Source organism: Myotis yumanensis, unplaced genomic scaffold, assembly GCF_028538775.1.
Source record: "Myotis yumanensis isolate MYYU_CA2020_CCGP unplaced genomic scaffold, mMyoYum1.0.hap1 SCAF_5, whole genome shotgun sequence".
NCBI lineage: Eukaryota > Metazoa > Chordata > Mammalia > Chiroptera > Vespertilionidae > Myotis > Myotis yumanensis.
Genome location: NW_027223756.1, coordinates 103,830,036 through 103,854,746, shown reverse-complemented (window position 1 = coordinate 103,854,746; position 24,711 = coordinate 103,830,036). Strand labels below are relative to the sequence as shown.

Below are 24,711 nucleotides of genomic sequence, written 5' to 3'. Positions count from 1 at the left end.
GGGGACCCCCCGGTGGCTTTGACAGGTGGCCTGCGTACAAGGGAACCGGCTCCGAAGCGAGTGAGAGCAACCCCGCAGGGACGCTGGAGCTCGATGGGCAGTTCCGCTAGTCCCCACGGCAGGACGGCCGGGCCCAGGGGGAACGCAGGCCCCACCTGCTCCAGCTCCCCGGCCTCGCTCCTCTCCGTGTGACGGGGAGACCGGCCAGGTGGCCGCAGACAATGCAGGTTTATCGGGCCATTGACCTGTTTCTTAAGCAGAACTACCCTGAAGACAACCAGGCTTTTAATTTCTTTTTAAAATTGTTTACATTTCTCCAAAATGCTTTCCTAGTTATAAAAGGAACATAAACTCATTGAGAAGATTTTGAGCCCTGGCTGGTGTGGCTCGATGGATAGAGCATCAGCCTGTGGACTGAGGGTTCTGGGTGGATTCCCGGTCAGGGCACAGGCCCGGATTGTGGGCTCGACCCCCAGTGGGGGGCGTGCAGGAGGCGGCCGAGCCATGATTCTCTCTCATCATGGATGTTTCTCTCTCTCTCTCTCTGAAATCAATAAAAATATATTTTAAAAAAATTTTAAAAGAGAAGACTTTGGCATCTACAGAAAGCTACGAAGAAAAGTAAATTAAAATGACCTAGGACGTCACACCCCAGATAGGACCACTGTCCCGTTTTGATCATTTTCAAAATTCACTTTCTAATGTGCTGCTTCTTCTCTCCTGACGTCACACCATGGGAATCTTCCACGTTACGTGTTTTTAATATGAACTTAAGCGGCCGCATTCCCTCTCCTGCGGCTCCGCCATGTCGGTGAGGCCAGCAGGCGGGCTTTCTCTGTTCCCGATAGACGCTGCACGTGATGCCTGTGAGAAGTTTGCAAAAGTCCTGAGGCCCTAAGCCTCACCCCAGAGCAATTGAAGTAGAAAGCCCTGGGGTGAGGGGCAGCGTCTCAGTGCTGGGGGCCTCGGGGGGTCTTGGGGGTCTTGGGGGTCTCGAGGGGCCCTGGTGCAGCCGAAGGGGCGTATTCGTGGAGGCTCCCGGGGCGCACACGGGTCTTGTCCACACACGTGCACAGCTGTGTGATCAAGCCCACACAGTCCCTCTCCACCCAGGCCCTGGCCCAGCAGGTCCCTCACACACATCAGACTCGGCCTTAGGATGCGCACACGGGAAGACACGCACGTCCCACAGCCGGTGCCGATTCCTCCCGCCACGGTCTCCAGCGAGCCGCGGTCAGCGCGAGGCCTGATCCGGCGTAAAGCCCCAGGGGTCACTGGTGCTCCCTCCCCCCGGCCCCCCGCGCTCGCTCTGCCCACGAGGATTCAGTCAGGCTGCCTCCTTTTCTCAGAAAAGCACCCCTCCCTCAAGGCGGAACGACACCCCGATCGGTCGTCCCTGGAATATCCAGCAGCGAGCGCATGGCGAGGATGGGCACGCTCGCTGCTGTCACAGGGAATCAATCAGAGCCTCCCGCACGCCGGGCGGGGCGGGGCGGCCGGGCACGGGGCTCGGTTTCCGTGGCGTGACAGCCGCCCACGGTCAGCAGAGGCCACACCGCTTCAGAAACCACAGCCATTGGCCGCTTCTCTCTCTTCTTCTCTCTCCAATTCCTGATGGAGAGCCGCCGTCTGGCCGCACACCAGCTTCTCGCCATGGAAACGGGAGCTGGTGTTTGCAAGCAACCGACCGACAGCAGGAGAGGATGCCCTGGCGGCTCGGCCCGCCCTGGCCGGTCTGCGCACGGCCCTCAGGGACAGACAGCGCCCTCGGGCACCTGCTCTGGGCATCCAGGCTGGCCTGGCTGTGGCCTCCGGGGACGTCGGCACCCGGATTCTTCCGTGAGTTAGGAAAGACCCACAGTGTCTGCGCTCAGTTACAGGCAAGAGTTCATTTACTCGCCATTTAAAAAATAAATTAATGGGGTGACACGTATGTGCCAACTCCAAGAATTAAAAGGCAGAGTCAGATCCTGGGGCACACGCGGAGATGTCACAGATTCTCCACGGGACGTCCGACCACGGACCCTGCTTCCACACTCACCCAGCGCCCGCCTCGCTCACCCCACCGGCCACAGCGGGAGGGCAAACGGTTTTTGGAAGGAACTCTTTTTTGTTTGTTTTTTGTTCTGTGAATCCTCACCTGAGGGTATTTTTCTATTGATTTTCAGAGAGAGTGGAAGAGAGAGGGGAAGACAGAGAGGGAAACATGGATGAGAGAGAAACACATTGATGGGTTGCCTCCTGCAGGAGCCCTGACCAGGGCCCGGGCCGGGGAGGATCAGAATCGAACCCAGGACCCTTTGGTCCGCAGGCTGATGCTCTATCCACTGAGCTACACCGGCCAGGGCTGAACATAAACATTCCGAACACCCTGAGGGCTTCCTGTCTTAGCACAAACCGAGGCAGGATGGGATGGAACAGCTGCACATACATTCACTTCATTAGAGCCCACGGTTTTCAAACACTCGGTGATTCAGGGGCTGCGGTGAGTGAAATCGGAACATTCCACAAAGGTGGGCGAGGGGGACTGGTGCCCAGGGAAAGGCTGAGCCACAAAACAGAGTGTCTGGTTGGTTGGTTGGTTGGTTATAAAGATGGTGCTGCCCCGGCCGGTGCTCTGTGGTTGGTGCGTCCTCCCGTTCCCCCAAGGTTTCGGGTTCAATTCCTGGTCAGGACACACACCGCGTTTCGGGTTTGATCCTGACCCAGGTGTGTGCGGGAGGCAGCTGATCATGTTACATTGATGTATGTTTCTCTCTCTCTCTCTCTCTCTCTCTCTCCCCCTCCCTCCCTTCCTCTCCGAAAACCAATAAAAACGTATCCTTGGGTGAGATGAAAAAACAGAAGAGACTGCCCGACAGGCCACAAGGTCAGGGCGCGTGGGAAGTCTGTCCTCCAGGCAAAGGTAGAACTTTCCTGACGAACCTGAACCAGAAGATTAAAGTAGGTGCATTCTCGCTGGAATTCAAACTGAGAGTCACTAAATCGAGTCAAAATTAGAAGAAGAAAACATCAAACACGGGCCAATGCCATTTATAGCGGTTAATCCGCGGGCGCGAGATGTCCGATGGCCACGGGCCAGGACAACCGCCACCCGCCTCCAATCAGAACTCAGAGCCTCATGGGCTTGGGCGAAGCCACGCTTTTTACAATGAGGCGACCACGTTGGCTTTCTAGAAAGACAGCACGGAGGGTACGTAGGACCGGTGACCTGCTTCGTCCCGAAGGCGTGGTGGCGGCGGCTGCTGGGGGGGTCTGAGGCCTGGTCTCAGAGCAAGAGCCTCGAGTGGAGAATTCATGAGCCAATTCTCTGCACGGCCCCAAGATGGGGAACCAAATGGACAAGCGGGTGATGCCTGATGTGCACACCTGAGGGAACCCCATACTGAGCTGGGCTCGGGGTGAGGGGGAGGCCCAGAGGGCGAGGGTACCAGTCCCAGCGCCGTGAGAGGCTGCACCCCCACATCCAAGACAGAGCTGAAGGGAGGGGAGCCGGCCAGGGCCAAGCAGAGGAAGGGGGAGTGTGGGCAGCAGCTCTCAGGACCTCACGCAGCCCCTGGGGAGGCCGGAGCAGGAGGGAGGGGGGGCAGGCGCCTAGGCGAAGGTCAAGCGATGACTCAGACACACTGGATACTCGGCGTAAGGGAACCAGGCCCACACGGTCCCGAACATGATACTTTAATGGAAACGTTTAGCCTGAAGGATGATGCAATAGAGAGATGAGCAGCTCTGGTCTCCTCTACTCGGCTTCACTTGGTAGCAAAACACTCCGTTGACGACAGCCTACAGTTGTGCCCGACGCCAGATGCATTCCTGCCGGTCTCTGTGGGAGCACTCGCTCCTCGAACCCGCACCTGCTGCTGAATCCTGCCCACAGCGCCAAGTGTTAGAGCAAGTTCCTCCTCGCACCCCGCTCGCTGCACCGATGTTGGAAGCACAGGTCCTGGTCCTGCCCTACTACGCCCTCTGTCGGGTCCGAGCCCCTCTGCCAGGGGCTGGACCTTCTTGGACGCCGGGTGGTAGACGGAGAAGCCGTGAAGAGTTGTGGGTGTATGAGAGCGTCTATTGTAGGAGCGAGTGGCCAGGCGGCCATTGCTAACAAGGAGCCACTAGACAAAGCAGTTCTTCAAAGCAAGTCCCGCACAGCAGGCAGCTGCACACCGGCCAGGTAACAAATCATCTTTTTCACACAACAGCAGCAGCCTCTGTACCCACAGCCACAGCCTGCTGGCCAGTAACACATCTTCCCCATGATGCAGCCTCGCATAACAGCAGCCTCGCATAACAGCGGCGTCTCCAGGCAGCCGCGCTGCCAGCTTGTCAGGAATATACCTCATATGACTTAGGCAAAAGGCTTCCAAATGCTGACCTCAGTCTTTTGGGTTATAGAAGGTCACACCTGCACAGTGTACAGTGGGGCCTGGACTTACGAGTTTAATTTGTTCCGTGATGGAGCTCGTAAATCAAATTACTCGTATGTCAAATCAAAAAGTGAGCGAGTGAGACACCTGATGCTGGGCTGATGTTGTGGCGTTCACTGTGACGTCCGCTGCGCCAACTAGCGGTGGGGTATCTGAAGCTGGCTCGTAACCTGAATTTTAGCTCACAACTCGGAGCAAAAAATCGGCAGAGAGACGGCCCGTATCTCAAAAAACTCGTTAGTCGGACACTCGTAAGTCAAGGCCCCACTGTATACACAGATGACTGGCCTTGCTCTTGCACCTGCGTAGAGTCCTTGGACACCCTGATGAAGATTCCCACGCTCAGAGTGGCCTTGAACATCCGGCGTACTCTGAACAGGGGCCCCACAGTCTCCTGCAGGCACCCTGAGCGTTGACTGCGAGTCTAGCCCTCCCTGTACTGAAGGGCGTCCTCTCTGCCCAGGGCGGTCCATGCGGGGACATTAGCCCTGGAGGCAAAACAGGGCATGTTCTCCTTCCAGGGCCTCCATCGCTGGAACCCCTTCCTCCCCGTCCCTGTGACCACCTGTCGCTCCAGGACTCCACCCTCGCCTCTGAGCAATTCCATCCCTTCCCGAGGCTACGCTGTCACCATGACGACGGCTCCTCCTCCATCTCTCCCCTGACCTCTCCTCCAGGAGTCGCAGCTCCAGTGCCTGCCGAGCCCTCCCATCGGCACGCCTCACAGGAACCCCAAGCCTCCACGGGACGTCGGGCCCCGGCGCCTGTCCTCTGACCCGCGCCTCCTTCCCTAGCGGCTCTGCCGAGCGCTGGTGCCACCAGCCACGGAGCGCCAGGGCGGGAGGCCTCTCGCACCAGCTCCCACACGGCTTCTCCTTGCCCGGCTCTGGCTGCTCTCCAAGTGACGTCTCACGTGAGGCCCGACTGGACGGTTAGAAAACGGACTGTCACGGGGTGCTGTGTGCCAGGGAGAAACACGCAAGGAATGTGTCCATGGCAACGGAGCCCGTGCGAGAGCCAGATTCCCTGCTCATGTGTCACCTTGAAATGCCCTTGAGGAACCGTCCCAAAGAGCCAACACTACAAAGTGCGAGCTAGTGTCACTTTATTTTAATGTCTGACATTGAAAGGCCTGTTAGAGTTGAATGATCGATTCGGCCACCCCATGGGTCTCCCCGGGGCCCCTGGCTCCTGGGCTGGGCGCGAGGCTGCCATCGGGGACAGACACGCAGGTGAAGAGGCCAAACCTGCCCCCCGGGGGGAGGGGGGAACCCATTTGGATATTTTGAAATTCAATTGTTGGCTTCCAAATCCATGGCCCAGTTTTAGACAGGAATTTAAATCTGTGCATGGCACGGCCCCAGGCCTTCAGGGTGAGGAGACCTCGTTACAGAAACCATGGCCACAGCAGCCCTGCCGATTCTCCAAAACCCCAGAGACTGTGAGTCAGGCCCTGGCCACAATCAGGTTTCAAAATCCCGAAGTCCCTCGGGCATTTCCACAGCATCACGTCCGAAACGCAGCGCATCTCAGCGTGCAGGTGGGCGTGGGGACAGCTCCTCCAAGCTCCTGGCTCCCGCGGCCGCCTACAAGACCCTCCCAGCATCCTTTCTGGGGAAAAATTCAATTGTTCTGCAAAGAGAAAACACTTCCCTTCAACCAACTGCCTTCATGTGCGGACAAGTTGTAAATGAGCTTTTAAAAATGCATCGTCCTCCAACATTATTATCAGAACAAAGCCATAAAGAGAGAAACTTCACTTTTCTTTTTTAATATGTGTTTATTGACTTCAGAGAGGAAGGGAGAGAGAGGGAGAGAGAAACATCCATGATGAGAAAGAATCATGGATCGGCTGCCTCCTGCATGCCCCACACTGGGGACCGAGCCCGCAACCCAGGCGTGTGCCCTGACAGGGAATCGAACCGTGACCTCCTGGCTCATAGGTCGATGCCAACCCTGAGCCACGCCGGCCCATGACTCAGAGCCTTGTTCCCACAGCAGTTCTTGATCTGATCAATAATGAGAGGAAGTTCCCAAACCACATGGCCTGTGGCTGCTGCCCACGAGCTGCCCTCACAACCAGGCCTGGAGGCCGCCGGGCTCAGCCACTAGAGTGTCTTCCAGACCAAACAGGCCTCCACGGACTCAGAAGCAGGTCAGGGTCAGGCTCCTCCCGGGCCGCAGCTGAGGGCCTGACAGCCCACGTGACAGCCCTGGCTTTCCAGCAACTGGGGGGGCCCTGCTGGTAGTGAGACGGGGAGCACCTGGTAGACGAGTTTGGCAAGCAGCATGGATGCACGAACACACAGCCCTGAGCGGGAGCGGCGGTAAGAAAGCCGTGGAAGTGCAGATGGAGACGCCAGCGCGGAGCTCCGTTCTCCAGCCTCCGGCGCTAAGACCGAGCGCTCACAGCTGCCGGCCGAGCAGGTGCACAGCTGGCAGTGTTAGTCAGCGACACACGCGTCTCCCTGTGTGGACTGCACTTCTGCTTGAACTCTATTTGAAAACAATCCTCAGAACAGCTTTTTAGATTCACTGGCCAGAGAGCGAAGGCGCATGGGATTGGACACGAGGAAGCCCCGTGTGAACTGTTTAAATGTGGTTCTGCCAGCACAGCACTGGGTGGCGGCCGACGGGATGGACTGATGACCGGACACTCCTCCATCCAGGAGTAGTGACTGTGACCGACAAGGGCGGCTCTCAATGCCCGTGACGTCCACCTCTTCGTCTTCACTGTGAGGACAGCACAGCACAGCACAGCCCAGAGGCTGCCGTGAAGGTGCAACCAGCTCACCTACAGCACCCCAGCCACGGGCCAGCCACCTGGGCAGAACCCCAACCACAGACCAGCCATCTGGGCAGAACCCCAGCCACGGACCAGCCACCTGTGCAGAACCCCAACCACAGACCAGCCATCTGGGCAGAACCCCAGCCACGGACCAGCCATCTGGGCAAAACCCCAGCCACAGGTCAGTCACCTGTGCAGAACCCCAGCCACAGGTCAGTCACCTGGGCAGAACCCCAACCACGGACCAGCTCACCTGGGCAGCACCCCAGCCATGGACCAGCTCACCTGGGCAGCACCCCAGCCACGGACCAGCCATCTGGGCAGCACCCCAGCCACGGACCTGACACCTGGGCAGCACCCCAGCCACGGACCAGCCATCTGGGCAGCACCCCAGCCACGGACCTGACACCTGGGCAGCACCCCAGCCACGGACCAGCCTTCTGTGCAGAACCCCAGCCACGGACCAGCCACCTGGGCAGCACCCCAGCCATGGACCAGCCACCTGGGCAGCACCCCAGCCACGGACCAGCCATCTGGGCAGCACCCCAGCCACGGACCTGACACCTGGGCAGCACCAGCGCCCAACGCTGCCTCCGCACTCAGTGCACAGTAACTGCTGCTTCTCACTCTGCCTCCTGCCGAATCCTGAGCTGAACTCCTGTTCCCAATGAAGAGCTTTTCTATGGACATCGCTCAGCTCCTTGGCTAGAACGTAACTTACAAACAAGGGTGATTCCGGAACCTTCACCCTTAGGGGAAGCTCTGTTTCACTCCCATTGTGTGCCCGTCACCACTGCTCACAGGATTCCTGCTCACGGTGGGGGCACGAGTGATCAGGGGGTGACCTGGGCACAGGACGTGCCACTGGAATATGAATTTTTTAGGTTTTACAAGTATGTCTGTTTGCCTGAGGTTAAGAATGAAGCCATGCCTTTGAGACTAAATGAAGAGACTCGGTGTGTGGGGGGTTGGGGGCAGGGGTGTGTGTGGCCGGTGGGAGCTGGACGGACGGTAATGGCTGGATTAGCATCTGCCCTGAGCGGCTGAGGAGTCCAATCCAAAACCCGCCGCCACGCGTCCCACAGCCCCGCCCACGGCTGCGCTGCCTCAGAGCTGAGCCCGGTGGCACGCGCCTCATGGACATTCCGTTAACGCCCCTCACGTGCGGTTTTCAGAATTAGCTGGAATCGTGGAAGGAGCGGGCCACGCACACGAAGGCCTTTTGCAGTCTCTACTGCAAACCGTGGCTACACGAAGGGGCTGCCCTCTCTGATTCTCAAAACACAGACACGACACGAAATTCCCACAAGAGAATCGTACGCCTGTCCGCACTGCCCTCCCGCCACGTGTTTCATTGTCCGTGGGTCTCCCTGGGAGACCCAACTCCCTCCCTCCGCACCACAGGGGCAAACTCTGCAACAAAAATTCCACTCCAGCGTCAGATTTGCTCAAAACGATCCGGCCACCACAGGCAGCCGGCCCAGCAGGTGACCCTGGGGGCGTGTCCGTCTGTCCTAAATCCCCAACGTTCCTCCTCCAGGAGTGGGTGGGGGAGAAGCCACAGGGCCACTCGCGCGTCCTCCCTGCCACACTCGGGGCACAGCACTCCCGGCAGCACCTGCAGGACCCAGACGGCCCGGGTTCCTTCCTCAGACTTATAACAGTCATCTAACCCGACCTGCCACGGGCCCACACCCGTGTGGCTACGGCCACGTCTGAGGACAGACACAGGAAGAATCTATGAGGACACACTGTGGTCACGGCCTGTCGTCTCACTGAGGGGGCACAGAACGGTCCCACGGGCCACGGATGAAGTCTATTCATCGGCTGTTTAAATATGAGTTTGACCGACTTACCTACACAGATGAGGACATGCGGTGGGTCATGCTAAGTGGCACAGGCAATTATTAAATACCAGAGGCCCGGTGCACGGATTCATGCACCAGTGGGGTCCCTCGGCCTGGCCTGCACCCTCTCGCAATCCGGGACCCCTCAGGGGATGTCATACTGCTGGTTTCGGCCTGATCCCCGAAGGCCAGGCCGAGGGACCCCACTTGTGCATGAATCCATGCACTGGGCCTCTAGTGTGCATATAAGATCTTTGGTTAATCTCTTCCTCCCCTCCTCCCCCTTCCCTCTGAGATTTATCAGTCTGTCCCATGTTTCCATACCTGTGCGTTGAGCGTCTGCCCCCTGGTGGTCAGTGCGTGTCATAACTACTGGTCGAACGTTCAGACACTCAGCATATTAGCCTTTTATATATAGAGAGATATTTAGAGCAGTTCATGCCGACAGCACACACATCGCAAATCCATACAAAGACCTGGTCCTGTGAATGGGACCGACTTCGGAGACACTGAAGTGACTCCCTGTGTCCCCTCCACGGGAAACACGGCATCTCTCTGCTTCTAAATATGTTTCTATTGATTTCAGAGAGGAAGGGAGAGGGAGAGAGAGAGAAACATCAATGATGAGAGAGAATCACTGATCGGCTGCCTCCTGCACGCCCCACACTGGGGATGGAGCCCGCAACCCAGGCATGTGCCCCAACCAGGAATCGAACCGTGACCTCCTGGTTCCAAGGTTGACGCTCAACCACGGAGCCACATCAGCTCGAATGGCGTCTCTGAACTACTGATGCCAATGTCTGTGTGTGTCCTGGATTTTTATTTTCCTTCCTGATTTTTATTGTAAATGTGTGTCGTTCTCCTTATTGCCATCACTGCTCCCCAGGCAATGGTGACAATGCGGCAGCAGCGTCCCTCTGAATTCAGGTCAAACATCTAGGACCGCAGGAAAGGACTTTGGGGGGGACGAGCATTCACCCAAAGAGAACCGGAATCTTGGCACAGAAAATACCAGCTTTCTCACCTATAACTGCCGCCCAGTTTCGATTTTCAAAAACCTTTCACTGCTGTTTTTTCAGGCAGAATACCCTCACCCTCCACCGGCCACAGAGAAACATTTAGGGTTAAAAACGTTGTTAAAGATCATCAGGACGGTAGATTTTCACATTAAAATGTGTGTACAAAGGCACCGTATTTTTACATGCTAGTATTTGGTGGAACATTCTAGAATGGCCCACCTTTCCCTTTAACTCCTGCAAACGTCCCAAATCAACCCAGATCCTGACACTGTTTCCATAGTTTTACTTCTAACATCCTCCCCACCCGACCCCACCCCACTTCTCGTGAACCCGCGTGCTCTCTGAGGAGCCGTGGCGGTAACTGTCCTTATGTTACGGAACGAAAGTCCGAGGCAGCCGGAGCTTACGTGGCTGGCGGAGCCACTCTGCTGCCAGGGACACGGGCAGTCCCCGTGCGCAAACCTGGGGACAGGCCCGCAGGGGGTGAAGGGGGAAGTCATGAGCTTCACGCTAAGGATCTGAAGGTCCAACCAAGTGGAAAGTCGGCCGCATAGGGCGGGTAACCTGAGACCCTGAGGTTAGTGACCACTAGGAAGCCACGTTCTGGGGTGAGTGTGCGCAGCTCCTGTGCTCACCCGAAGGACGCAGCCCCGGCCTGTCCTGTGGGCATCTCCTCAGGTAAAGGCCCAGGTGAACTACGGGGTTTATTTATTTGTTTATATGTTTGTATTGATTTTAGAGAGAGGGAAAGGGAGAGGGAGAGAGAGAGAAACATCAATGATGAGAGAATCATGGATCGGCTGCCTCCCGCACGCCCCACTCTGGGGATCAAGCCCGCAACCCAGTCCTGTGCCCTGACCGGGAATCAAATCCTAACCTCCTGGTTCCTAGGTCGACGCTCAACCACTGAGCCACATGGGCCGGGCTTATTGGTTTATGTCAAGCAGCCTCTGTCTAGGCCAGCGGTTCTCAACCTGTGGGTCGAGACCCCTTTGGGGGTCGAACAACCCTTTCACAGGGGTCACCGAAGACCATCGGAAAACACATATATAATTCCATATTGTCTTTGTGATTAATCCCTATGCTTTAATTATGTTCAATGTGTAACAATGAAAATACATCCTGCATATCAGATATTTACATGACGATTCATAACAGTAGCAACATTACAGTTATGAAGTAGCAACGAAAATAGTGTTATGGTTGGGAGTCACCACAGCATAAGGAACTGTATGAAAGGGTCGTGGCATTACGAAGGTTGAGAACCACTGGTCTAGGCGGAGACGCCTTGTCAATTTGCAGGCCTGTGTACTGGAATGTACTATTAACGGAGGAATAACCTGCACATACGAATACACAGGGGTCAGGATTTCACAGGGGGCGCGAGTGACCAGGGAGGCATGTGCTCTGAGTCCCCCAGACAAGGTGACCCCCAACCTCAGCCTGGACCTGACAAGGCTCAGAGACAGGACAGGTCGGGGGGCGCTCACCCGCGTGGCTGACAACTGAGCTACGCCCATTCCGCCCGGGTTGCCTCGCCTTTGCTGGGACGGCAGATGCTGCCCCGGACCCTGTCCCCCTTCCTCCTCCTCGTCTGGGGCTCAGGCCGCGGCCGACCCACTGGCCGGGCTAATGTCCTAACGGAACCACACTGACCTCTCCCACCTCCCGGCTCCTGGGGATTCACGTTAGGCCATGCACAGCCGTACTGACTACTTTCAACACTATCATATTCTCAGGATCGCTCACTGCTTTGACTTGTGGCCAGAGGTCTCTGCTCAGTCAGGCTGCAAAGTCCACGGAGGTCTGGGCCGTGGACATGCAGCCCATCGAGGCCACGCCAGCCGATACGGAGCCACGCGCCCAGCAAACCTGCCCGGACCCGTTGCGTTCACGGAGCTCCCCTCTGTGCGAGGAGAAAACATCTCAATTCAATGCAGTCAATAAGCTCATTCTCAGACACTGAAGCTCCTTAAGCGAATGTGAAAGATCAAAGTCTTTGTCTTAATGGGAATAAACACAAATTAGCGGGTGGAAGGTGGTTGTGAGTGAACAGGAAAACGTGAATGAAACCAGGTCTGACACCTCGGTGGACGCTCGGCCTCCAGAGTGACAGGTGTCATTAACCGGAACATGTGGTATCGTCTCCTTTTAAAACACGGGCCCTCCCTAGCTCTGGCCAGTGCTGCTCAGTGGTTGAGCGCTGTCCCATGCAGGGCACATGCCCAGGTTGCAGGCTCCATCCCCAGTAGGGGGCGTGCAGGAGGCAGCTGATCAGTGTTTCTCTCTCTCTCACCATTGATGCTTCTCTCTCCTTCCACCTATCTCTCTCCCTAAAATCAATAAAAACGTTTTTTTAAGTGGACCCTCCTTAAACGGTTGGCAAATATTAATGAACTGGGAAGGACAGGAATACCTTCCTATGTACTCAGTCTCGAGTTCATGCATTTTTTTCTATCGAAATATTTTCTTGCTGAAACCGGTTTGGCTCAGTGGATAGAGCGTCGGCCTGTGGACTGAAAGGTCCCAGGTTCGATTCCGGTCAAGGGCATGTACCTGGGTTGCGCGCACATCCCCAGTAGGGAGTGTGCAGGAGACAGCTGATCGATGTATCTCTCTCATCGATGTTTCTAACTCTCTATCTCTCTCCCTTCCTCTCTGTAAAAAATCAATAAAATATATTTAAAAAAAAAAAAGAAATATTTTCTCGTTCGGTAGCAATCCCCAGGGTGCCCTCCCGGGTGACGGGAATGAGGCGGTCAGCGTATTCGCTGCCGTGAGCCTGCCCGTGCCCACGGGGACACAGACAGCGGCTCTGCTTCTGCGCCAGCGGGGCCTGGACAGACCACAAGCAGGAGCAAGAGTTGCCAGTGTATATAATACATTGAACAATAAAGATATTTTTAAAAAGCTGTCGGCGTATTTATAACTTAGTCTGCTCCGAGTCAGGGCACGAGAGTAGCCCGTTTGGCTCAATGGATAGAGCATCGGCCTGTGGACTGAAGGGTCCTGGGTTTGATTCCAGTCAAGGGCACAAGCCCGGGTTGCAGGCTCGATCCCCAGTTGGGGGCGTGCAGGAGGCAGCCGATCCATGATTCTCTCTCATCATTGATGTTTCTCTCTCTCTCTCTCCCTCTCCCTTCCTCCCTGAAATCAATAAAAATATATATATTTTAAGAACACCTTAATTCACCTAAAGTGAGTTCAGCAATGATAACCTATCAGTTTAATTTCCCTACACCCATAATAGGATGGAACAAAATTTAAAAAGGCAATTTTAGAGCCTTTCTATCCTTTGAAGAAGTAACTAAAATTTTGAAACATTTAAAATAAAAACTGTTAGTCTTACTTTCTAATATTTAGGTGGCGTGACAATTAAAAAGTGGATAAAATGCTCAAATTTCAAAGTTAAACTTGGAAGTATGGAAATTATGTATCTTTTTCTTTTCATCCTAATGATTTTTTTTAAAGAAATGTGACAAAGAGTTATATTAATGTACCAGGAACCATCATCTTATATAATAAAGGGGTAATATGCAAGTAGACCGAACAGAACAACCGAACAACCAATCAAAGCGTAATATGCTAATGATATGCTAAGGCTGCTCAACCGCTCGCTATGACATGCACTGACCACTAGGGGGCAGTCAGTCAGCTGGTCTACCAGTCGCTATGACGTGCACTGACCACCAGGGGGCAGACGCTCCAACTGGTAGGTTAGCTTGCTGCTGGGGTCCCGCCGATCAGGACTGAGCGAGATGGGCCAGACACGCCCTGGAGCCCTCCTGCAGTCCCTCCCCGGCCCAATCGTGCACTGGTGGGGCCCCTCGGCCTGGCCTGTGCCCTCTTGCAATCCAGGACCCCTTGGGGGATGTTGGAGAGCCGGTTTCAGCCCGATCCCGCAGGCCATTCCCCTTGGGAGGGTGCCAGACGCAGGGTTCATGGCTGCCGAGCGCTGCTGCGGCTCGGCCTCTCCCGATCGGGACTGATTGGGCGTGAGCCCACGAAAGGCACAGTGGGGCCTGGATGAGCAGGCGGCGTTGGACTACGGGTTTCGCCCGATCCCTGCAGGCCACCCAGAGGGACCCCACCCGTGCATGAATTCATGCACCGGGCCTCTAGTACTAATATAATTAGGGAAAATTATAATCCAATAAAAGTTCATTAATAAACTTTTTTTAAAAGACCACCTGAATTCTCTTTGGTGTGGGGTCGCTTGTCTCTGCAGAACCCTGAGCAAGAAGGAGAAACGCCCCGAAACCCTCAGGAAAGAGTGAGAAGGCGACTTCCCGAGGGGACGGGCGGTGGCCCCAATGCCAGGCTCCTGGAGAGAAAACTAGAACGAGCCGTGAGAGCAGAATCCCTGCTACTCGCTCAGCTTCACGCCCGGCCTCCCCAGGAACCTGCGTAACTGTCTGCTCCACCCACTTCCACGTGTGGTTCTCAAAGTCCAGGGCCACGTGCGAGTGAAGGAGGCGTCCACACCCCGGACGACCATGGGACGGCCCTCGGAGGGGGGACAGACAGTGGAGGGGGGACATTTGAGGGGGGACAGACAGTGGAGGGGGGACAGACAGCGGAGGGTGTTTCAGGGACCGAGATGCCCGCTGACAGGTGGGGTCACACAGGGGACCTGGGTGTCTTAGCAGAAGGTGAGGCCACAGGGACCTCAGAAGCTTCCAGAGACGGATGGCCCAGCACCAACAGCTCTGAATGTGGCCCTTGCTGACCCCAGGCCAGCGGTTCTCAACCTGTGGGTCGCGGCCCCTTTGGCGGTCGAATGACCCTTTCACAGGAGTCGCCTAAGACAGTGATGGCGAACCTGTTGAGCTCGGCGTGTCAGCATTTTGAAAAACTCTAACTTAACTCTGGTGCCGTGTCACATATAGAAATTTTTTGATCTTTGCAACCATAGTAAAACAAAGACTTATATTTTTGACATTTACTTTATATATTTAAATGCCATTTAACAAAGAAAAAAATCAACCAAAAAAACGAGTTCGCGTGTCACCTCTGACACGCGTGCCATAGGTTCGCCACCACTGGCCTAGGACCATCCTGCATATCAGATATTTACATGACGATTCATAACAGTAGCAACATGACAGTGATGAAGTAGCAACGAAAATAATTTTATGGTTGGGTCACAACATGAGGAGCTGTATCTAAAGGGCCAGAAGGCTGAGAACCGCAGCTCTAGGCCAGTGGCCTTCCTCTCCCGTGTCCCCACAGCAAGTCCCGCGTGTGCCCCCAGCGCCTCCCCGGGACGCGGGAGGGGAGACCCCTGGGAGCGACGGTGGAGCGTGGGAAGCCAGGCTGGTTCCTGTCCTGTCGGCCAGTCGCCTCCAGACGCAAATAAATGCCTGGGCCTCGGGACCATCCGGCTGGAAGGGGTGCTCCTCTGGAAGGTGCCCGACCCGCTGCCGGCCCCACCCAGGCCCGTCCGCACTGACCGCCGTGGGGCCTGTTAAACACCCCAAAGGGATGGGCAGGTCTGAAGGGGGGTCCTAAGAGTGTGTTTTTTTAATATATTTTTTATTGATTTCAGAGAGGAAGGGAGAAGGAGAGAGAGAGAGAAACATCAGTGATGAGAGAGAATCATGGATTGGCTGCCTCCTGCACACCTCCTACTGGAGATCAAGCCCAAAACCCAGGCGTGTGCCCTTGACCGGGAAACAAACCCGGGACCCTTCAGTCCACAGGCCAACGCTCTATCCACTGAGCCACACCGGCCAGGGCAAGAGTTTTACTCTCTTAGCAAAACCAAGGTCATTGTGGTCAGCGGACAGCACTCCCTCTGAAAGGAGAACTCAGGGTTCCTCTCTGGCTGTAACGTACCCATGAAATCCACAATGAGAAAAACAGGATCATAAAGGTGAACCGAGAGGCAGAAACAGATACGAACAGAATGGAAACCCCAGACCTCCAGGGCCGGACGGGTTCTCCTTCTGTCCAGTCACCAGCCCCACCCTCTCCCACGGACCGGCATCTCACGCCCCTCAGTGACGGAACGGCCGTCTCCCGGCAACAAGGGCTGTTTGGGTTAGAAATGGGTGTGAAAACGGCTAGTGCGGGCGTTTCGTTCTTTGAAAACTGGAAGAAATGTGGGTTTTACTCGGGATGGACCACGTGTGAAAGCCTCTCTCGTCCCCGTGGGCTGCGAGGCGGCGTGGCTGCGTGACCCACGTGCGCTGGCAAAGGCCGTCTTCCGTGGCCGCCGTGGGCACAGCCTACCCTGCGCCTCCCGGGAGCATGTCCCAGTCACACGCCTGGCCCGTCAGCTCCCTCCTCAGTCAGCGCACGTCACAGCCACGAAACGCACGCAATCCAACCCTCTGCAAGGCCACGAGGAGTTTAAATGAGGGCCCGGCCCTACGGTGCGGCTCAGGAGACAGAGCGTCCGCCTGTGGACTGCAGGGTCCCGGGTTTGAGTCCAGTCAAGGGCTCGATCTCCAGTGTGGGGTGTGCAGGAGGCAGCCAGCCAATGATTCTCTCTCATCACTGATGTTTCCATCTCTCTCTCCCTCTCCCTTCCTCTCTGAAATCAATAAAAATATATTTTAAAAGTAAATAAAATAAAATAATGGCCCAGACCAGCAATTTTGAACCTTTCCATCCTATGGCACACACAAACTAATGACTAAAATTCTGTGGCTCAAAATATAGTGTTATATTTTCTGCCGATCTGACAAAAAAAAAAAAAAAAAAACCACAAAAAACCAGGTGACAATGTTTGATTCATTCACACTGACGGCTACTGTGGTGTTGGCTGCTGTCATTTTTTATCTGACAATCTGAGGGGAAAGAGGTCAGCGACCCCTGACTAAACGATCAGGTCTCACATGTTTTACAAACTAATGTTTAGCCCAGCCTGGCCGGCGTGGCTCAGTGGCTGACCATCAACCTATGAACCAGGAGGTCAGGGCTTGATTCCAGGTCAGGGCAAAAGCCCGGGGTTGTGGGCTCGATCCCTAGTGATTGGATGGGTCCATGATTCTCTCTCGTCGTTTATGTTTCTATCTCTCTCTCCCTCTCCCTTCCTCTCTGATACCAATCCTATATAATAAAAGGGTGATATGCAAATCGAACTGCAGAATGACCAGTCACTATGATGCGCACTGACCACCAGGGGGCAGACGCTCAATGCAGGAGCTGCCCCCGGGTGGTCAGTGCGCTCCCACAGGGGGAGCTCCGCTCAGCCAGAAGCTGGGCTCATGACTGGCAAGCACAGCAGCGGTGGTGGCGGGAGCCTCTCCCACCTCTGCAGCTGCTCTAAGGATGTCAGATTGCCGGGGAGCAGGCCTAAGCCATCAGTCGGACATCCCCCAAGGGCTCCCAGAATGCAGACTGTGGAGAGAGTGCAGCCTGGACTGAGGGACACCCTCCCCTGAGTGCACGAATCCCGTGCACCGGGCCTCTAGTAAAAATATAAAAACATAACAGCCCTGACCGGTTTGGCTCAGTGGATAGAGCGTCGGCCTGCGGACTGAAAGGTCCCAGGTTCGATTCCGGTCAAGGGCATGTGCCTTAGTTGCAGGCACATCCCCAGTGGGGGGTGTGCAGGAGGCAGCTGATCGATGCTTCTCTCTCATCGATGTTTCTGACTCTCTATCCCCTCCCTTCTTCTCTGTAAAAAATCAATAAAATATATTTAAAAAAACAAAAACAAAACACAACAACACTATAAAGACTCTCCCTCTACAGGGTTTGTCCCAACAGATAATTTCCATGGAAGGGAGCAGTAACAACGCCTAAAACTTATTGCCATCAACTGCATATTGAGTCCTGGTCCGAGAATGTTACACCTGCTATAGCTCTTCCTCACCAGATATCAAAAGGTACGTACAAGGAAGTATTCAGACCTTACAGGTGAGGATCTGGGTCAGAGAAATTAACTGATACGCTCCGCACAGTATAATCATCATAATACATTATTATAATATTATAGCAGTATCCGTAATATTATAGGATCAGCCAAGACTGAAACCCAGTGTGTCCACTTGACCAGCTGGGGAGTGTAGACGTGTGTGTGTGTGTGTGTGTGTTGTGTTCCTTTCAGGTGAAATTGCTTGGAACCCGCAAACGTCACTGTACTGTGATATACACCTCTGATTGTACACAAACACACAGGCACTCAAAATCTGCCATTGTTTTCATCTTGACTGCATCTCGGAAAAGAATTTATTCCCGAAATAAACATGTTTGAGAAAATGGAGCTGAAAAATCATCCTGTTCTGACAGAAGCTCTCTGCCCCCCGTGAGCCCTCCGTCCTCACCCGCCCGCGGCTCTGGTCCTGTCCCGGCCCCACCCCGCCCTGGCCCCCGCGCCCCGTCTCCGCAGCGCAAGGCGATCGGAGGAAGAAGAGCATTTAGAGACGATGCCGTGAACGCAGCCAAACACGCCTGCCCCCTTCTTGCCCCCGTGGCTCCCTTTCTCTCTTTGTTTTCCTCTTGTTTTGAAGTGTTGATCCAGCAGCTGACACTATGCAAATGTCCCCGAGGGTGAGGGTGGGGCCCAGAGCCTCCGGCACAAAAGCACACCCTGGCCCTGCTGCCCCCCATCCTGTGTTCCCTCGGGTCGCATCGCTGCCCTCGCGTGTTGTTAACATGTTCATACGTGGGCAGGCTTATGTCTCCCGACCGACAGGGCCCCACGGAGCACAGGGGTCCCTGAAACACCAGGGGTTTCTCGTTAGTGTGGACGTTAGGTTATGAGACGGAGACGCTGGAGGCCCACGGCTGTGGAGCACAATGCGGGGTGCACGCCGCCAAGACGGAAAAGGGCCGTTTGTTCACAGTAATTACGTCCCCTCGGATCCTGAGAAATCCAGGCCATCCCTCCTGGCACCATGAGCGTCAGAATCATATCTTACCTCCCGCCCAACCCCTGCTGTGGCCTCCGGGAGGAAACGGATTTTAGGCGAATTTATTGAAAAGGCATCTTTCCAGGCGGGGCTCAGAGCCCGAGGCCGCAGCCGCTGGCAGGAGTCGGCACCTGCCCGGCCTCTCCCGGCTTCTTTTCCATGAAGATCAGGAGGTGGGGACACACCTGGGTACAAAGCCCCTCACCCCTCCACACGCCTCCCTCCTCCCACACCCCTCCCTCCTCCCACCCCCTGTAGCGGTTCATCGGGATCCGAGACGTCGACCACGCCCATGTCTGGGGAAGCTGCGGAGGAGCGGAGCAAAGCAGCACCCACCGCACGCCGGGGTCCCCGTGTCCCCTGCCACAGCCTTCCCTCTGGGGAGAACGCACCGGGCACGGCACCAAGGCGCCTGCTGTCTCGCCATCTTGAGATCCTCGCTGAGCAAACACATCTGCCCAGACCGTCCTCTCGCCTCACAGTCCACTGTGCTTGCCCCTCCCTTTAAAGCCCCTCGTTCTAACAACAGAATGATCTCTCTGTGCCGGCAGCGCCAGACCAGCCCTCCGTGGCCACCGCCTCCATCACCCGCCGGCGCCGGACACACCTTGTCGCCCAGCCACGGCTCCCGTCAGGGTCCACGGAGACCCAGGCTGCTCTCCCAGCTCAGAGAGCAGCCGCCTGCACCTGCCCCTGGAGAACGCAGCGCCGCCCGCCATCGGCCACAGCTGCTCAGAGCCTCCCCGTCCCTACAGCCGCCTGCTATCACACACACACACACACACACACACACACACACACACACGCCCTCCTGCACGCAGGCTCCCGCACCCCGGCCGCCTACCTTCTTCGGTCTTTTTCTCCTCTGACTACTGCCATTGAGCTTCTCGCCGCTGTCGCTTTTCTGAGCTGCATCCTCGTTGATCATTGTGAACCGTCGGTAGAGCAAACAGCTCTGCCATGAAGCCTGCCGCCTGCACCGCCGGGAGCGAGTGTGCACGCACTGGAGCGAGCGAGGGGGTGGGGAGGGGGCTCGGAGGCGCGAGCGGTGACGTTGCCATGGCAGCAGCTGCCACAACTGTTTATCTGCCGGCACGGTAAAATCCAATTCCACCAATTACCACCCGGCCCCCTACAATGCAGGAAGCCTTGAAAAGAGAATGCCAGGACGCAAATGACTGAGGGGCTCAGCTGTTTGCTTTCTGACACACTTTCCATTCAATCAGCTCTCATTCCACACAGACCCACTCAAACACGGGCACACAGACCTGCACACAGAATGTGCACACAGACCTGCACACAGAATGTGCACACAGACCTGGACACAGAATGTGCACACAGACCTGCACACAGACCTGCACACAGAATGTGCACACAGACCTGCACACAGACCTGCACACAGAATGTGCACACAGACCTGCACACAGACCTGCACACAGAATGTGCACACAGACCTGGACACAGACCTGCACACAGAATGTGCACACTACCTGGACACAGACCTGACCACAGAATGTGCACACAGACCTGCACACAGAATGTGCACACAGACCTGCACACAGACCTGCACAGAGAATGTGCACACAGACCTGGACACAGACCTGCACACAGAATGTGCACACAGACCTGCACACAGAATGTGCACACTACCTGGACACAGAATGTGCACACAGACCTGTACACAGACCTGCTCATAGACCTCCACAGAGACCTGCACACAGACCTGCACACAGAATGTGCACACAGACCTGCACACAGACTGTGCACACAGACCTGGACACAGAATGTGCACACAGACCTGCACACAGACCTGGACACAGAATGTGCACACAGACCTGGACACACATCTGCTCATAGACCTCGACACAGACCTGCACACAGACCTGGACACAGCATGTGCACACAGACCTGCATACAGACCTACACACAGACCTGGACACAGAATGTGCACACAGACCCGCACACAGACCTGCACACAGACCTGCAAGCACACCTGCCCACAGAATGTGCACACAGACCTGCCCACACACCTGCACACAGACCTGGACACAGACCTGCACATAGACCTGCACACAGGCCTGCACACAGACCTGCACACAGACCTGTACACAGAACTGGACACAGACCTGTACATAGACCTGTACACAGACCTGCACACAGACCTGTACACAGACCTGCACACAGACCTGTACATAGACCTGTACATAGACCTGTACACAGACCTGCACACAGACCTGGTCATAGACCTGTACACAGAACTGCACACAGACCTGCACACAGACCTGCACACAGACCTGCACAAAGACCTGTACACAGAACTGCACACAGACCTGCACACTGACCTGCACAGAGACCTGTACACAGACCTGCACACAGACCTGTACACAGAACTGCACACAGAATGTGCACACAGACCTGCACACAGACCTGGACACAGACCTGCACACAGACCTGTACACAGACCTGAACACAGACCTGCACACAGACCTGAACACAGAACTGGACACAGACCTGTACATAGACCTGTACACAGAACTGCACACAGACCTGCACACAGACCTGTACACAGAACTGGACACAGACCTGTACATAGACCTGTACACAGACCTGCACACAGACCTGTACACAGACCTGCACACAGACCTGTACATAGACCTGTACATAGACCTGTACACAGACCTGCACACAGACCTGGTCATAGACCTGTACACAGAACTGCACACAGACCTGCACACAGACCTTCACACAGACCTGCACACAGACCTGCACAAAGACCTGTACACAGAACTGCACACAGACCTGCACACTGACCTGCACAGAGACCTGTACACAGACCTGCACACAGACCTGTACACAGAACTGCGCACAGAATGTGCACACAGACCTGCACACAGACCTGGACACAGACCTGCACACAGACCTGTACACAGACCTGAACACAGACCTGCACACAGACCTGAACACAGAACTGGACACAGACCTGTACATAGACCTGTACACAGAACTGCACACAGACCTGCACACAGACCTGTACACAGAACTGGACACAGACCTGTACATAGACCGGTACACAGACCTGCACACAGACCTGCACACAGACCTGTACACAGACCTGCACACAGACCTGTACATAGACCTGTACATAGACCTGTACACAGACCTGTACATAGACCTGTACACAGAACTGCACACAGACCTGCACACAGACCTTCACACAGACCTGCACACAGACCTGCACACAGACCTGTACACAGACCTGCACACAGATCTGCACACAGACCTGTACGCAGACCTGCACACAGACCTGCACACAGACCTGTACGCAGACCTGCACACAGACCTGCACACAGACCTGTACACAGACCTGCACACAGACCTGCACACAGACCTGCACAGAGACCTGTACATAGACCTATACACAGACCTGCACACAGACCTGCACATAGACCTCCACACAGACCTGCACACAGACCTGCACACAGACCTGCACAGAGACCTGTACACAGACCTGCACACAGACCTGCACACAGACCTGTACACAGACCTGCACACAGAATGTGCACACAGACCTGCACACAGACCTGTACACAGACCTGCACACAGACCTGCACAGAGACCTGGACACAGACCTGCACACAGAATGTGCACACAGACCTGCACACAGACCTGGACACAGACCTGTACATAGACCTGTACACAGACCTGCTCACAGACCTTCACACAGACCTGTACACAGACCTCCACACAGAATGTGCACGCAGACCTGCACAGAGACCTTTACACAGAATATGCACACTCACCTGCACATAGACCCACTCACACACCTGCATACAGACCTGCACACAGAACCTGCACACATTCCCACCCTCAGACCTGCGTGTAATGTTCTCCCTACAGGTACGTCAACGAGAACAGACACGATGCCTCAGGAGAAACTAACATTCCTGAACGTGCCCTGAACCTGAAGAGACACCCGTCCATCTGTCACCTGGAGCCCTGTCCATCCACCAGGCCTCGGGGGAGGGGAGCGAGGACAGGGCTGACGGAGGGGAGGCCCCTGCCTCGTCCCACGGTAGCCTCGTGCTGGGAAGAGGCCTCCAAGGGAAATGGTTGAAATCCATTTCGTTTCACCAACAAGAGAACTAAGACCAGAAATGGAGGCCGCCCGGGGTCCCAGGCTGCTCGGGGGCCCGTGCCCCTCGCTGGGCAGCTGTGATCCAGAGTGACCTTCCCACGGCACTTAAAAGCCCTAGGTCAGATCTCACCTCCTTCCACTGGAGGCAGGGACCTTCAGCTCCTGAGCAAGAAGTTGGGCCCCTGGCCCCATATCCCCCCGGGAGGGCTGGGAAGGAGGCCCCCACTTCTCCCGGAAACGGTGTGTCCAGCGCTCAGGACCTGCGTCCCATCCTCCCCTGCTTCCCAACACAGACCTCGGGCAGCGGGCAGTAGCGACACCGAGGGTGGCTCCTCGCCCGTGGCCAGGCTCACGGGAGGTGCCCACGGCAGCACTGGGGTGCAGAGTCCGCACGCTCACACATGACTAGCACTAACGTACTGATTAACTGTAGTCTCACTGCACACACGCGCCAGCAGTGTTTGGGATCGAATGTGGAGCTCCGTGGAGAACGAGCGTGGGCGCTTCCCACACGGTGCCCGGCTCGCTCTGCGGCGCAACTGGGTGCCGTCTTGGCGACACGAGTCCCTGGAGACGGGGTGAGGACTGGGGTTCCTGCGGGTGCAAATGCAAGGCCAGGCCGGCTGCGCCCCGACGGGCATAGCTTCCCGGTAAACTGTGGCCGTGCTCCGTAAACAAGTCCACGTGAAAGCCGGCTCAAGACTAACTGACGACGTGTTTCTTCGTCAAACTCTGAAGAGAAAGGGTGTGTCCATTGATCCGGACTCAGTACCCCAGAGGCCGAGTGGATATTTTTATTTATTTCAGAGAGAAAGGGAGAGGGAGGGAGAGAGAGAGACATCCATGATGAGAGAGACTCATTGATCGGCTATCTCTTGCACGCCCTCTACTGGGGATCAAGTGCAACCCAGGCATGTGCCCTGACCGGGAATCGAACCCTGACCTCCTGGTTCATAGGTCGACGCTCAACCACTGAGCCACGCTGGCCGAGTGTCTTTGTCAATTATTTAATCTGCTTAACTACTGAGAACACATTGCTCCTTGGCCTTGATGATATGGTGATAATTCCAACTGGGAGAAGAATGCTGCTCACGGAAGTGCACCGAGCACCACGCAGAATTCAGGAAGCCAGGGTGGTCAACCCATCCATGCTGGTCCCTCCACTGTCCATACACATCACTGCACACCGTCTGCTGGAGCTGTCGTCCCGCGTAAGTATCCAAGCAACAACTTCCCACCCTGTTATTTCACAAAAGCATCTAGAAGACGATAGCAGCAACAGTCTGTTCCGTGCTGAGCAGGCTGGAGTGGGTGAGGGCAAGAGCTAGCTGAGCACCCTGCCCGCAGGCCCGGGTGTTAATGCCACACTTGGGTCTCAGGCTGTTCTACCTACAACTACAAGACGCTCACTAAGGAAAGCGGACAGACAACCTTTCCAATGTCCTTTGTGCCGAGTCGATGGTCAGATTTTTCCTGGGCCCAGTAACGTATCCACCTAGAAAGGACCCAGAACTGTGAGGGGTCTGAGGGCCAACCTGCCTGCTAACCAGTGAGCCTGCCAGTTTCCTGGATGCCGGCGGAAGCCAGGAGACTCCTGGGTCAGAGACGAAGACGGTTGGTTATTGCTCAGCAGGCAG

At 55.7% G+C, this 24,711-nt stretch overlaps 1 protein-coding gene across 12 annotated transcripts in view; it reads right to left on the bottom strand.

Moving 5' to 3' along the window:
- Positions 1–19,911, bottom strand: part of ANK2 (ankyrin 2) — a 209,661-nt gene extending 189,750 nt beyond the window's left edge. For all 12 annotated transcript variants that reach the window (XM_070416839.1, XM_070416850.1, XM_070416870.1 and 9 more), the window contains exon 1: positions 19,784–19,911. In XM_070416839.1, the coding sequence (XP_070272940.1) occupies positions 19,784–19,867 (84 nt within the window). In that variant the 5' untranslated portion in view covers positions 19,868–19,911. The remainder of the gene's footprint in view (positions 1–19,783) is intronic.
- Between the last annotated feature and the right edge of the window lie 4,800 nt (positions 19,912–24,711).